Raw genomic sequence first — 15,317 nt, 5'->3', positions numbered from 1 at the left:
GAAGTGTTACGTTGTACCGGTCCTGTCGCAGCGGAGAGCCATCCATCTCCGCTCATGGCACAGCAGCAGCTGCTCGGCACTGGTGGATTACGAGGTGAATGGAAAACCATAGTAACGAGTCAACAGCGCTTCCTCGCCCAGATCACAGAATGGGCCAGGCTGGAAGGGAGCACAGTGTGTCACTGCTCCAACCTCCCTGCTCAAGCAGGGTCATTCATGCCAGAGCACACGGCACAGGATTGCCTCCAGATGCTTCTGGAGTATTTCCAGTGAGGGAAGCTACAACCTCTCTGGACAACCTGTCCCAGTGCTCAGTCACCCGCACAGGAACAAGTTCTTCCTCATGTTCAGGTGGAACTTCCTGTGCATCCGTTTCTGTCCTAGTGCTTGGCACCACCAAGGAGAGTTTCACATTCTCCTTTCAGACGCTTATAGACATAGATGGGGTTTCCTCTCAGTCGTCTGAACCTCTCGGGCTGAACAGGCCCAGCTCCCTCAGCCTTTTCCCGTAGGAGCGATACCCCAGTGCCCCGGTCACCCTCGCTGCCCTCGGCGGGGACCGCCCGGGGCAGCCCCGCAGAGCCCGAAATGGCGGCGGGAGCGGGGCGGAAGTGCCGGGGCAGGCGGGCGGAAGCGGCTTCGCAGCCGGGCAGCGCCGCTTCCGGGGACGGCGCGCGTCCGCTTCCCGCCGGAAGCGCCGGTGTGTGGGGCCGAAGATGGCGGCGGGGATGTACCTGGAGCACTACCTGGACAGTAAGAGCCGCCGGGGCGGGGCCGAGGCCGCGGCTGAGCTGGCCCAGGGGGCACGGACGGGCCGAGGGGCGGGGCCCCGCGGGCGCCGAGCGCTGCCCCGGGCGCCCGCGGGCTCTCCCCGCCTCTCGGGTACAGCCCGGCCCGGCCGTCGGGCGCCCGGTCCCCGGGCCGTGAGGAGAGGCCCCGTCCGTGCGGCAGGGCTCGGCTGCAGCTGCTGCGGGAGCCCTGACCCCGCGGCTGGTTTGTCCCATGAGAAAGGAGCCCGGTGCAGCTCCAGCCGCCTCTCGGGAGCGGGAGCTTGGCTGTCAGTGGTTTCCCGGGATAGATATCGAGCCACAGATAACTTTTGGATCTGTGGGGCGGTAGTTACGGTAGTTTTCTACGCTGTCAATTTACAAATGCAGCCCTGCTTTACTGGCCGAAGAGGAGCTCTGTAAATGCTAATGGAGTTGGCAACGTTATCAGAGCCCTCCGATGATACTTCTTATTTTACCATCCTGCCTTAAGGTGCTTAAAACTTCGTCAAACTGCCCTTTGGGGATGAGACTTTCAGTGTATGTTTTACCCACGCGTTCTTAAAATAGCCGAGCAGGTCCATCGGAGGAGTTGTTTCTCAATGAATGGGCTAATGAGTTAAGATTGAATAACCTGTTCTTTGAGGAATGCTGTTCTCACATTTTTCTGCTGGTCTGGTGTTGGCACTAGAGACAGGGGAGGATGTTCATGGGATGGTGTGTTTAAAGCTGGGTGGTTCTGGCAGTGTGTCTTCTGCTTCACTGTACCCAGCCAGTTAAATCTCTCACTGTCTGCTTGCATATGCATGGAAAAAAAACCAGCGTTTGGCTCTTCAGATGTCCTGCTACACCGGGTTTTTTCCAGCACAGACATGATAAGGTGCTGATATGGACACAGGGTGTCTCGTTCCTTGCATCTTTTGTCTTTAAGAAAGGAAATGTCTCTAAAAATGTTCAAGAACTATAATAAATTTCAGTGAAAGCTGAAAAGAAGCTGCAGTTGTGAACAGGCAAGGATCTATGAGGTGCAAGGAAGGAGGTGAAAGCCAGGAAGAAGAGTTGAATGAGGAGGCAGGTTGGAGAGGAGCAAAGATTTGTGTTCTTGTGCAGTTCTCACTCCGCTGTAGAAGGCTGCAGTTGACTGAGGCTCCTCAGCTGGGAGGACAGGGAAAGAGGAGAAAGAAGCAGATGGACAAGAAGTAAGTGCACAGGGTGGGGGGGGGGTGCAGGGTTCCCCTGCTGGGAGGGCAGAGGTGTATTTTGGGTAAGAGCTGCAGAGCAGAGATAAAGGAGCAAAAGCCTGGGATCTGCAGTTGGTGAGCAGAGACGAGCAGGATGCAGTGCTGAGTGTGGAGAGGTACTGTAGGTACACAGTTGGAGAGAAGGGAAGGTTGGTGGCTGGAGAATGCTCCCGCCAAAGTCAAACACCTCTGGATCATGTCATCACAGTCAATTAAAATCAGCTAACCTGGGAACTCCTCTTCCTCTCTTGTACAGGCATGCAGAGGAAATGCCAAAGTCTTCTCTCTCAGCTGAGATTTGCAGTCCTGTGATTGGATTAGAGATTCTTGTCCTTTTGAAGGTGGACATTAATACAAGAGAGCCACTGTTATTGTTGAGGTGTCTTGCTAAAAAAAATAATGAAAGCGATTTGCACAATCTAAAAGTCTGTAAAAGTATCTGGTTACAAAGATTTTAGGAAGAACAAAACATTCCTTGCTGTGATGGTTTAGCCTTTTTTGCTTACCCTTAGATCTCTAAAGGGCCTTTTTCAGTTTTGTCTGGTACAACATTATTTGCTGTTATTAGCTACTCATAAGACACTTGCTGTGCTTGTTCTAGATTGCTTTCAGGAAAGCATATATGTATTGTGATACTTGGCATCAAAGAGCACCCATCACAGTCTTCAGTAAGTTAGGCTGCTGATAGGTAATAGCATCTATTTCTAATTACCCATATTGTTCTTCTCTAAGCCTGCTCTCCTCTCCTGGCCTTCTGCCTGAACTCCTGACTCCGTGAAAATGCATGCACTATTTTAGACACAAGTCTTCTTCTTCTTCTTGATGCTAACTGATTGACAGCATTCAGTTTCCTACTTGCTGCTCCCCTTTTTTTCTCACATTATTTCAGTGTTTAAAAAACATTCAGTTCTGTTTTAATGTAGTTCACTTATATCCTAAAACTTCCTGAAATTTGATAGAAATAAAATAGTCCAGAACTTTTGGTCATCTCTTCTAAAAAGTGTCTAATTCTTAATTTACATCTGTGTCTTGGAACTGAATTCTTTTAGTAGTATAGTGCTCTTGCAGACACAGTTTTCAGTTGAATGTCTTTTTTCTTCCCACTGAAATTCTCTTTCCTATGGTTTTCTGTCTGGATTTGCTCAGGGAATGAATGAGGAATGTGTGATGAAAGAGGGCAGTTGTTTGTAGGACCTCTTCATATCTTTGAATAAAGGAAGGTTTGTGAGGAATTAAGTGAAAGGAAGGAAAAGAAAGAAAGGAAGAAAAAAGGAGGCCTCCTGTTTGAAGCAACTGAATATCACTCTGACAAAGTGAATCTGGAGGGGATTTTTTATGTTGTGAGTCCCACTTTGTACAGGTTTTCCTTGCTTGGATTGTGCTTCCCTCAGATTATGAGTGGAAATTTTTAGTCAGAGGAGCAGATGTGCAGAATTCTCATAGCTGCAGCTGGAGTCTGCCTTGAACAGATAATTCTGAAAAGTCATGCTATGAAGCATTTTTGCACATTTCGAGAGGAGAGTTTGTAATTAGCTGCCCTTCTTGGCTTTAATCTCTTGGCCTCAGTAAATCTCTTGGCCTTCATTCTGTTGGTGAGGGAAATGGGCCACTCCACTGCAGCATTGTGAAAACACTTTATTGTCACAATAGTAAACACCTTGAAAAGCTGATTACAAAGTCAGGTTCCAGATTGAGCTCTCAGTCTGAGCGTGTGACTCTGTAGTGAGCAGAGAGAATAAAATAAAACTTTGAATCAGTGCTCAGTCACTGGGAATGAGAAACACCTTGTATGAAACATCATGTGAGTAGGTAATTAAAAACTGTATGTTAAAATGCATGAGCAGTCCGACAAAGTTAGGCCTACAGCCCCAGTTGCTTCAGTTCATATCTTTCGAGCCCTCTACTTTAGACATTTGAAGTTCTTTTCCATGATTTTTTGTGGACTAGACAAGAAGAGTTAGGAAAAATTGTCTAGAAGCTTCTTAGGTCAGGTATTTCAGCAGCTTTCAAGTCCTTGCTGTATTTTGAAACTGGGTTTAGACCTAGGATTAGGCATGCCCTTTTCCTTGGCTTTAAGCTGTTAATTACAAAGCAATTTTGTCTTAAATGTGTTATGCTCTTGGCAGCTGCTTTTGCAACAGAAAAATACACACATTCGTTCTGTAATGAGCATCCTGACAGAGAAACTCCGTATCTTGTCTACTCTGATCACCTTCATTCCTTCATCCTACTTACTGAGCCAAAGGATTCAGGGAATGGGAAAAGAGGAATGTGTCTTGTTTCACTTTTCTTTTTCTCCAGTGGTTGAATTTAAACATAAAAAGATTTCCATGTCTTCAAATATTGTCCTCTTCCTGGTTTCTAAACTATTTTATGCCTGGTTTTGAGGGGAGAAAGCAAGATTTAAAAAGTGCTCTCCCTCAAGCAGTAACAGAGTGCAGCTTTAGTAAGGGAAAACCTATGGGTGCAAAGGAGTTAGAGATGTAGAAAGGAATAGAAGAAGGAGGAAGAAAACAGTGTTTTGTGATTAAAAGATGGAATGTGCATAAAGACTCATGAGAAGAATTTGTGCTTGCTCAAGCTTGAGTTACTGTGTTTGGCTCAGTGTTTGCCCTCGTATGAGGTTGGAAACACTGCTGTGGAGGCTTTGAGGGGCAGAAAGGGATAATATGATTAATACGGGTTTTCCAGAAGGTGAGATGTAAACCCTGAGTTTTCTTCGTGTTTGGAAGTTTCAAGAGGATTGTAGAGCTCCTTTGTGAAAGACATCATTGAAACACACAGAAAACAGTCCCAAATCAAGTCTCTGTTTATATGTGAACCTGCCATGAGTGTAGGGATTGTCTTTATAGTAGAGGGAGCTGCTGTGCAACCACCTGTGTTTTCTGCCTTCAGTGCTTCCCTGTTTACCCACTTAATGGGTGGCAGAATAAAGTACATGTACTTTGTGACAACACGTGAATAATCTTTTATAGCAACATACCAAGGTGTGTACCTCCCCTCTACAACAAGAACTGTTTTCATCTTGCCTGAGGAATCAAAGCCAGCATTTCATCTAAATTAGACATAAGCATTTGGGAGAGTTATGAGCAGCAGGAGTAGCAGGTAACCTTGGTGAGCTGGAGAGGCAGAAGGATGTCACAGGCCGGGCTGCTCAGATGGCTGCATTACATTAATTCTGGTACCTTGGAGGCCACCAGTCAGGAGACGTTCCAGGAGCAGGCACTGGGACATGTCTGCCTCGGTGCAGAGGGTGATGGAGATGGCAGGCTTAAGTGAGGCGACCTCAACTGGTAAGTTAACATGGTGCTATGTAGTCAATATACCTTGGGTTTTCCCCTTTTTTTATGCTGGTTAGGGAGGCATTGAGTTTCCTTTGCTCCTTCTATTTGCATTTGTCAGTAGGCACATAGAGATGCACCAGTTCAGGGCTTGTCACTGCTAGAAGACTTAAGCCAGCATAAGCACAGAGCGATAGAAGCAGCATATGTCCTCATGGAAGTCATCTTTCTCCTACAACTGGCATGGGACTGTCCTTTCATTCCTTGATAACATTAACTAACCTAGTAAAATAGGATTTTTCTTTCAGAATGGCTACATCTGCCTGGATTTTCTTCTGTATGGATTCATCAGATGAGAGGGTGATGAGTATAATCCTCGTAAAGCTCTTAGAGGACATGGGTGTGATGTTGGAAATTGCTGTAGGCGAGCCCTTGTTTCCTTCCCAGACCTGGCTGTGTTCCAATTTCCCCAGCAGTTCTTTTATCTCTTGCATTCCCTACCTTCATTACTCTTATCCCCTCCGCAGTGTAGCATGCAGCCATATCCTTGTCCCTGCCTCTACAGTTTCTCACATCATTCTTCAGAAATGCAAGTGTCTTAATAAATCATTTCTCTACTTGTCACTGTTCTAGTGTAGTGAAAGATGCCTTTCACCTTACAGAGATTTTGGATTAGTTCCACCTGTGATGCACCACACATGATCTATGGAAAATTACAAAAGATTTCATGCAGGGGAGAGAATTTGGTGATTCATAGGCATCATTTGTTTCTGTGTGAAAGCTACTGGCACAGCCCACACTGAGCTGATACATTTAATGACCAGTTCATTTAGAATTGGTTTTGTTGTTGGCTGATATTCATATTGGAGCTGATACAAGATAGCTTTTCATGGCAAAGCAGGCTGTGTTTTCTCTGTAGTTCTTCACTTACCCAACTGCAAATCTGATGTCATTGTTTTGGCAAACAGCCCTGTGGTCTCCTTGATAGTTGTCCCTGCCTTTGGAGGTCTGTGGCAGGCTGGAAATGCCAGGAATGTTGTGAGTCTCATTCATTGTGTCAGTCTTCCAAGCCCTCCAAGCTTTTCAAATCAAGGTTGATCTTTAACAATAAAGATCCCTTTTCTGACACTTACCAACATTCCCTGCTGTCTTGTCTGTGGATGCTGTAGCATTGAGCTACTGTAATAGGACAACAGAAAGAGCCCTCTCTTCCTAAGAAATGAGCCCCCACTTTGGGGGCGTATTGGGTTTCCATGTCACTGACCTTGACTGTCACTGCTGACTGGTGCCCATTTCTTTGGACAGTGTCTGAAGCAGATGTGTTTGGGTGGACTGGTGTGCAGTGCATTGGCCCAGAGCTTGGGATATGTGATATGGCCACAGAATTCCTGGTTGGCTGTGGCCAAATCAGTCTGCCATGCACCTAAGCACCCTCTTTGTAAAACTGTAGGTGGGGTTATCCCTTACCAAGGTGTTGTGAGGATAATGGTACAGGTTAGAATGTTTTATTGCAGCAGGGCTGAACTGTCTCTGAATAGAGGGAAAGGGATATATTGTGCTCAAGCATCAATTTCAATAAAGGTGCTTGTGTAAAAGTTTCAATAAATACCTGCCTAGGAAGATGATTGATTACTTGAGAATGCAGGACAGAGTAGAAGCAGTAGTTTAAAAGGTTGATACACTCTGAAAGGAGGGATATAAAAGACACCCTGCTCCCTAATGAGGGAGCAAGGAAGCTCCTGAAGATTGCTGCAAGCCAGTTGTCCTGCAGTGTACTTCAAGTGCTGCAAAATTATGAGAATCATGGAGTACCAAAAAGTCCAATGTGCTTCCCCAGCAAGATCTAAGCCAGTTTGCAGTCCTGGGGGGGCAAAGAACTACCCTGTCATTGTGGCAGTCCCTGGCACAAGCAGGAATTTTTTAAATTGCCTTCAGCAATGTGGTGTCTAAAGTGTTTGCTGAAATCTAAGCTGTTCAATAAAGCAACTGTGGTTATGTTTCAAAATGTCTTTTCCCATTTTTTAATAAAATTTAAACATACATCTAAACATGGTGGGTGAACAGATGTCTTGGGAAAGGTACTGTGTGTTTGGATGGTCCTTGGTGCTATTGATCCTTTTTGTAGGACTTTGGGCAGCACAAATCCATTGTTTGGCACAGCACAGATGTGCTGCGGAGGATTGAAGCACAATTGAAGTTACCAGGCTGTGTAGGCTTGCTCTCTGCATTTGTGTGTCACAGTTAACATCTGAGTTAAGTAGCTGAAGTTTAAATATCAGTTGCCTGCACCTGACAGCCCATGTGTGTTTCTAAAAATAAGTTAATAAAATAATAATTATTGGAGAGGGAAAAAAGTGGTGTTGGATTCTGACTTTTGGAGAGAGAGTGTGTGGTTCTTAAGGGAGAAGACAGCATGGTTATGGATGTGTGTGGAAGAATGAGGGGAAACAATGACAAGGAAAGAGGAGAATAAGAGATGAAAGAATAATGGGCTTAGTGAAGGGATAACATTTGAAAAGGGAAAAGACGAAGGTAGGTAGAGAGATTTTAGCTTATGATCAGAAATGAAAACAAGAAAAGAAAGGGATGAAAAAAATTCACTGAGAGAGCTGTGATAGTGATTTTTGGGATAATCATACAATGAGAGGAATCAGTAGGGCTGCACCAGGCTTCTGTATGGATCTGTGCAATGAGTCCATTAGGAAAAGCATTGCCAGCAGGTCGAGACAGGGATCCTGCCCATCTACTCAGCCCTGGTGAGGCTCCTCTGGAGTGCGGTGTCCAGTTCTCAGCTCCTCAATCCAAGAGAGACATGGAGCTCCTGGAGCCTATCCAGCAGAGGGGAATGAGGATGATTTGGAGACTAGAGCATCTCTTGCGTGGAAAGGCTGAGGGAGCTGAGCCTGTTCCGCCTCGAGAAGAGATGTCTGAGAGGGGGCTCATCAATGTCTATAAGTATTTGCAGGGAGGATGTTGGGGGTGGATCCAGGCTCTTCTCACTGGTGCCAAGCCACTAGGACACGAGGCAATGGGCAGAAACTGATGAACAGGAAGTTCCACCTGAACATGAGAAAGAATTTCTTTGCTATGTGGGTGACCAAGCACTAGAAGAGATTCCCCCATTAAGGTTGTGGTGTCGCCTTCTCTGCACATATTCCAGAACTGTCTGGAGGCAATCCTGTGCCAGGTGCTCTGGATGACCCTGCTTGAGCAGGGAAGTTGGACCAGATGACCCACTGTGGTTCCTTCCAGGCTTACCCATTCTGTGACACAGTTGCATTAATGCCAGCCAATGCTTTGGGCCAAGCTGCTGGCCTTGCTAGCACTTTCTTCCCTGTACATGTTCACCATCCTCCTGTTCCTCTCCTGCTGCAGGGCCATTTGTGTGGAAAGAGGGCCTCGCTTTTCCTTTTTTTTCTGTCTGTTGTTGCGTATCATCACTCTTCTCTAGTGATCAAAGATGCCTCTAGGGTGTTTCTTTACAATTATCAGTTTCATGATCTGAGAATTACGTGGGTATTTTATGATAGATAGTATTTAGTCATGATAATTTTAGATGAATCTTACTAAGATGAAAGAGCAAAATTAATTGTAGAGGAAAAAAGGAGAAAAGCAGGAGGAAATGAAATTACATAAATAAATGAATGTTTTTAGAAATAGTGAGGAAAAGTGTGGTGGTAGGAATGAGGAAATGGAGACTCAAATCTATTTTTTTTTTTTTTAATGGCACTTAGAGAGTGATAATGTCTGATAACCAGCACAGCACAGGTCAAACAATTTCAGCAGGTGTTCTAGCCCCTGTGATAAATTCTGTGATGCAGAGAATCACTTCTGTTTAAGGCTATGCAAGAGCTTTGGAATTAAGCTGCAGATAGTAGAAAACATCCCCACAGCTAGATTAAGTTATGTACCATACAAATAGTTGTTGCTCAGTTATAACTTGCTTATCTGCAGCTTTATCTTGTTATGCTTTTTGTTATTGCCAGACTCTCTGTGGATCATAATTTGTAATGGTCTGCTCAGTTTCCTTCCATGTTCAGTTGAACAGATAAAGTATCTTTGTAGCAGTTCTGATTAAAAAGTCACTGTACTGTCACTTGTTTCATTTTCTCCATTTATTGACGAAGCAGTGGCAGAACATTTGTCCAGTAATAGATTTGCAGAGTGAAATGTTTTGCTGTGGTTTTAGGAAATAATTTTGCTGGTTTTATCAGGGAAGGAATTCAACTGACAGGGGTTTGTCTTGTCAGCCCCAGTGGAAGCCTGCCCAGCTAATGAGCCTCTGGAAGATCACGGCTCAGATGTGCATAAATGATCTGCCCACAGTGCCTGAGCTGAGCATTTGCTCAGCCAGAACCAGAGCCAGGTGACAGCTCTCCCCACACTGTGAGAGCCACCAGGAGTGGGGGGCTCTGCTCAGCTGGAGGTAGGGAACGAGGCAGGAAATGAAGCAGGGGAGCCACTGGCCTGGCTGAGGGGCTGGTATTGAAGGGAGCAGGCCCTGGGGAGAGAGGGTCTCTCAAGGGTGAGGGGCATAGGCTGAACAGACAAGGCTGGGCACATAGAGGCAAAAGAAAGACACACAAATATTGTCCAGACAAGGGCATGTGCTGGCATCAGTGATGGTGGCAGATTTTTGCAGTGATGGCTGTAAAAACTAGAGCACAGTTCCTTTCAGGTTGTGTAGCCGAATCAAACTGCTGCTTGAGTTTTTCCTGGTGCAAGAATATCACTGTGAAATGTGACCCTAACCTCGTGTGGGGGTGTTCTGCCCACACAGTAGCATCCTACTGGTTTTTGTGCTGGCTCAGGAGCTTGCTCTATCTAAAGGTTTCTAGCCCTGCTGAGGGAAAGCTGACAGTACCTGGTGGAATTTGTGCTTTTACCATCTGTCCTTTTCAGAAGAGAAAAAGAAATTACATTAATCTTTTCTAAAAAACACAAAGTCCAGAATTTAGAAGCTGTGATCTTCCAGGATTAATAAACTCAATATAAATTTGACATATTGTGTGCAGTGCAGGAAGAGCTTCTCTTTTCCTCTAGAGGATACCTGTCTTGTCTTCTGCAGCAGGTGCTTTGGAGAGGAATGAAAAGAAGCGTGCTGCAGTATGACCCATGTTTCATTTGCTGTATAAATTGAAAGGTTTAGAGTTGATGAGGCTGGGGATTGCAGGAGGGGAAAAGGCATGGTCTCTAGATTCTCAAGCTGATTTTCATCCCTGCCACAAGCTCCCTCTATAAGCAATAATAATTTTCAGCATTGTGTCCCCGTCGTGTTCTGAGATGCTTTTTCGAACCGTAGGGATGTAATGCAGTAGTGCGGTAGTCAGCTGCTTAAACCTTGTGTGAAGTTTGTCATGCTGAACAAACATGGAAGTATCAAATTCAGGATGTGCCTACAGACTTAATTTTGCCACTTAGTAATTTTTCAGAATTTGAATTTGCGCTGCTAACTGTCCTTGAATGCAGGGATGATGTGTATGTGCTGTGGATGATGTACTTGGTTACTTAAGGACACCTACTATCTGAGCTTTTCTCAGGTAACTAAATCAGAAATGGCAACAGAAATCTGTTGAAGCAGCAGCTTGATTGTTCCTAAGGATTCTGTATGTAACTTCTTATTACATTGTTTGGGCAAAAATTAAGTAAAAGGAACAACTTTTGTGCTTAGCAAGGCCCACAGTTGGTTTTAACTCTTACAGGAATTAGTTTCACGTCCTGTTATGTAGTACTTGTTAAAACTTGTTAAAACCTTCCTCTTGCATACAGCACCTTCCCTGTCAACTGGTTGCTCTTCAGGGAAGTGGAAAAGCATTAATTGCTGTAGAAATATGTGCAGAGAAAATAGAGATTGCTGCCTGGACTGATGTGTTGGACAGCTTTGGTCATGGCCAGACACACCTCCAGTTGCACTCCATGTGAGCTGCAGAGTGAGTTCAGGAAACTCAGACATGCTTCTGTTGTGTTGAAGAGCTTTCCCCAACACCTTCTTTTTTAAACCTTCAAGAGACATTTATTATTTTTATTAGGTATAAAGGTAATAGTAATCAGGCTTAGACTTCAGGTTAATGCAGTGACACTAGATCTCATTTTGATTAGACAGGCATGGAAAAATGAGAATTGTTTTTACCAGCTTTGCCAGTTGAGCATCTGGTGATGCCTGAGGGGTGAGTAGCATAGTGCATTGAAAATTAATTGACTATCAACTTCACATTGCTCATTCAGAGCCCTACAAATGTTTATTATTCACTATGTGTGGCATCCTTCCAGGTGTTGGACACACCACACTGAGATGATAGTGCAGAAGGCACAACAAGTTACAAGGGGTTAAGACTGCTTTCTGTTCCCCATCCCATCTTAGACTTGATCTTTGCTCTGCCCAAAGTGTCTCCTGTCCCCTGTATGTTAAATGAATGCATTAAACAGACTCAACTTTCAGTGGACTAGCATTTGATCAACTTAATTTTTACATCCTTGTGTAGAAATAACTAAATGGCTTTATTTACCAGCTGTTGTGGTGTTTTTTTCATTACTGAGTGGAATTTTCAGATGGAGACATTTATAATGACTGACACTCATTACAGATTTTGGGTTTCTGCTTTCTTAGTTTGGACCTTTCTGCATGGCAGCAGTTTTCTGCTAACTAATATGTATTCTAGAACTATGCTTCTGCATTAAATATATCACATTATTATAGTCCGTCTCCTTTGGGGCTGGCAACAAATGGAAGCAGGCTGATGTGCACCAGGGGTGTGTGTGTTACTGGTTAGCTTTGTTCCTGCCTTGGCATCGTGGACAAGAACCTGATTTCTCCATGTATTCTCCTTTCTCTGCAGGTATTGAGAATCTGCCATTTGAATTACAGAGAAACTTCCAGCTCATGCGAGATCTGGATCAGAGGACAGAAGGTGAGGATCAGGGATGGTTTTGTTGCCAAGACAAGAAGTATGTAGCTTGACCAATTTTGCTTTGCTTTGCCTTTGTCATGGGGATCCCCAGGCAGGGGAGGAGGCCTGGAGCTGCTCCAGTCATTCAGTCTCTCCCGATGTAGGGCACTGTGGTGTGTGTGGTGTTTGTGTATTTAATGGTTCACTTCTTTCAGACCTCAAGTCAGAGATCGATAAGTTGGCCACGGAGTATATCAGCAATGCACGGACTTTGTCTTCAGAGGAAAAACTGGGGCTTCTCAAGCAAATCCAAGAGGCCTATGGAAAGTGCAAGGAATTTGGGGACGACAAGGTTCAGCTGGCTATGCAGACCTACGAGATGGTATGAAGGGAAGTGTCTCGTGCTTATCATGTGAACACCCGAATTAAAGCCACCCATCTCGGAAGGCCCTCATCTCTCATTTTTAGGCCATGCCCACTCTTGCTCCTCAGCTCTTTAGTGCAAGCCCCCTGCCCCTTTGTCCCCTCTTTGTCCTCTCTCTGCCTTCCTGGGCTCTGTCCTGTGGTAACCCCTGTCCACTGCTGTCTTTGCAGGTCGATAAGCACATCCGGCGGCTGGACACAGACCTCGCTCGCTTTGAAGCAGACCTGAAGGAGAAGCAGATAGAGTCGAGTGACTATGACAGTTCTTCCAGCAAGGGCAAGAAGAGTGAGTACCACCACTGGGCTGCAGATTGATTCAGGAGGCAGCCAAGTGACTATGGAAGTGGTGGGGATGAAGGCAGGCACTGGAGTGGTGCAGATCAAAGACTGTTGCGCTGGAGTCTGAAGGACAGGTAAAAAGATGGTGACCTGGGCTCTTCTTGTGTGAGCGTATTCAAGGCTGCTAGATAAATTAAGATGGGGTGCACGGCCAAAGCCAATATACATTTCAAAGCAGGAGTGTATTTTACTGCTGCAGAAGTTGTCACTGTCAGGTGTCTGTTTTGGTGGGGTGACAGATGCAACACCTTTTTCTCTTCTTATCAGAGGGCCGAGCCCAGAAAGAGAAAAAAGCTGCCCGCGCTCGCTCTAAAGGGAAAAACTCTGATGAGGAAGCACCAAAAACTGCCCAAAAGAAATTGAAGCTCGTCCGCACGTAAGTGTTTAAGGGACTTGAGGGAATGAGAAGCAGCACTAGAAATCAGACCAAGGCAGGCCTAGCCAGGCTTCCCTGAGATCCCCAGACTGGAACTGTGTATCCTCTGTCCCTTCCTGGGAAGCAAGAGGAAGTAAACTTCTTTATTCTTTTAGGGGAGTGTGGGTTGAAGGGGAAAGCAGGTCCCCTTGGGTGTATGTACTTAAATAAGAGAAGTATCCGTCTCTGGCACGCGAGGGCACTGTCTTGGGACACATGAAGGTACTCAAAGCCAGTTACTTTGCTGACTTACTTTATTCCTGTCCTGCAGTAGCACAGAGTATGGGATGCCTTCTGTCACCTTTGGAAATGTGCACCCCTCGGATGTACTGGATATGCCCGTGGACCCCAATGAACCCACTTACTGCCTCTGCCACCAGGTCTCCTATGGGGAGATGATTGGCTGTGACAACCCAGATGTAAGAGCCTGCACATGGTGGAAATGGGGGGGAAGGGAGTGGAGATGAGTCTTGCATGGAAAGTCTTGTCCTGCTCGGGTGGGCCCTGGGACAGCAAGTAGTGACAAGGAGAGGGCTTACCTCAGGTAGTTGGGATGGGCAGAGGTGTGGCTGGCAATGATCTCTGAAGTGCCTCTCTCTTCAGGGTTTTCCTTAAAATGTTTTCTTGTCCCTAAACTTAGCAAGGGAGAAGGGGAGTTCTCCTTGCTAACAGTGTGTAGGTTTGGTGTGAATATTCAATCCTTGATCACTGCTAGGGATTTCGGGAGTTTGTGATTAAATGCTGGGAAACTCTGGTAGCCCAAAAGCTACAATTTCAAAAGGAAACTTCTCTTTAACTGGCTGCTCTTCATCCCAACAGTGTTCCATTGAATGGTTTCATTTTGCCTGTGTGGGTCTGACAACAAAACCAAGAGGAAAATGGTGAGTGAAGCAACTTGGGGGGCCATTTGACCTTTGGAAAGGGGAGGTCCTTGGTGGCAGGGGAAAAAGTACTATATATACACACTTAGAAGATATCATTAAAAGGAAAATTTGAATTAAGGCTTTGTCAGGGACCTTGGAAAAAGTCTTTTGGGACCATGCACTTGAGGCTCATGTCGTGCCCTAAATGTTGGCTTTGTACTTCCCTTTCTAACAGGTTCTGCCCTCGCTGTTCCCAGGAGAGGAAGAAGAAGTAAATTCACATGAGACCTCAGTACTGCTGCAGGAGCTCTCTTCCCCCTGCCAGGGCCTCGTCCCAGTTCCCCCAGCCCTTGGGGCCTTGGCTGAAGGGAAGTCTTGCCCTCTTTGTGGTTTGGGCCATCCCTGGAATGGTGTGTACCCTCACGGTGGTTCCTGTGTGTTCTGTATCCCTGGTTGCTTCTGAGTCCTTAAGGGAGGCCCTCTCTGTGTACTATTCCAAACAGGTCTCTGAACCTCAAAGGGAATGAATGAGGGCACCAGGGTAGCCACCAGATTCCCAGGGATTCAGGTAGCCCCTGATTTTCCTTGGCTTTCCTTCAGCCTCCTCAGAGTTCATTGCCTGTTCTCTGCTTAGAGAACAAGGCTATGGGATGGGGGAAGGAAAGGAGGTAAGTCTTCAGCATTTTAGGTCATTCATTTTCCTGGATCTTTTTCAGGAGAGAGGGAGTACAGGCTACTTCTTAATCTAGTGGGCTGGTTGAGAGACTGAAAACCTGATGTGCTCCCTGTCTTTAACCATTCCACTGCTGGCATTGAGCAGCCTCTTTTGTTGGGGAGAGGAGGAGGCAGAGGGATGTTTAGAGCTAGCTTTGTCTCTCTTATTCCTGGGGTAAACCTGCTGGTCTGGGAAGCACACTGTGTGAAGGAGGAAGAATTTCTGACCACGTGGGGAGAAACAGCTTGGTCCAGTCTGTCTTCCGGCTTCAAAATTCTGCCTTCCTCTTGTGTAGCGGTGCTTCTCCATGACATTGATGGTGGGAAGTTTGGGGATTCAGATCCCACTTGTATAATATAGAATGAAATAAAATTCATTGAAACCAA

The 15,317-nt window shown here is 45.7% G+C and overlaps 1 protein-coding gene across 2 annotated transcripts; it reads left to right on the top strand.

Moving 5' to 3' along the window:
- The first annotated feature begins 677 nt into the window (after positions 1 to 677).
- On the top strand, positions 678 to 15,317 carry ING4 (inhibitor of growth family member 4). Of its 2 annotated transcripts, XR_008435738.1 has the most exons (9): positions 678 to 753; positions 12,126 to 12,197; positions 12,392 to 12,558; positions 12,771 to 12,885; positions 13,206 to 13,314; positions 13,625 to 13,772; positions 14,173 to 14,234; positions 14,452 to 14,626; positions 14,720 to 15,317. XR_008435738.1 is itself a non-coding variant. In XM_053970570.1 (8 exons), exons 1-8 carry the CDS (start codon positions 717 to 719, stop codon positions 14,489 to 14,491), a joined length of 750 nt encoding a protein of 249 aa, XP_053826545.1. In that variant the 5' UTR covers positions 678 to 716; the 3' UTR covers positions 14,492 to 15,317. The 2 variants fall into 2 exon arrangements, 1 of the variants encoding a protein (XP_053826545.1); XM_053970570.1 differs by having other exon boundaries at positions 14,452 to 15,317.

Source organism: Vidua macroura, chromosome 2 (assembly GCF_024509145.1).
Source record: "Vidua macroura isolate BioBank_ID:100142 chromosome 2, ASM2450914v1, whole genome shotgun sequence".
NCBI classification, from domain to species: Eukaryota; Metazoa; Chordata; class Aves; order Passeriformes; family Viduidae; genus Vidua; species Vidua macroura.
The sequence above is the reverse complement of the archived record's forward strand: the minus strand, read 5'-3'. Positions and strand labels throughout refer to the sequence as shown.

Coding starts and splice junctions, on each gene's coding strand:
- ING4 (XM_053970570.1), top strand. CDS start 717: ATGGCGGCGGGGATGTACCTGGAGCACTACCTGGACA. Junction 12,198..12,391: donor TCTGGATCAGAGGACAGAAG/GTGAGGATCAGG, acceptor CACTTCTTTCAG/ACCTCAAGTCAGAGATCGAT. Junction 12,886..13,205: donor TTCCAGCAAGGGCAAGAAGA/GTGAGTACCACC, acceptor TCTTCTTATCAG/AGGGCCGAGCCCAGAAAGAG.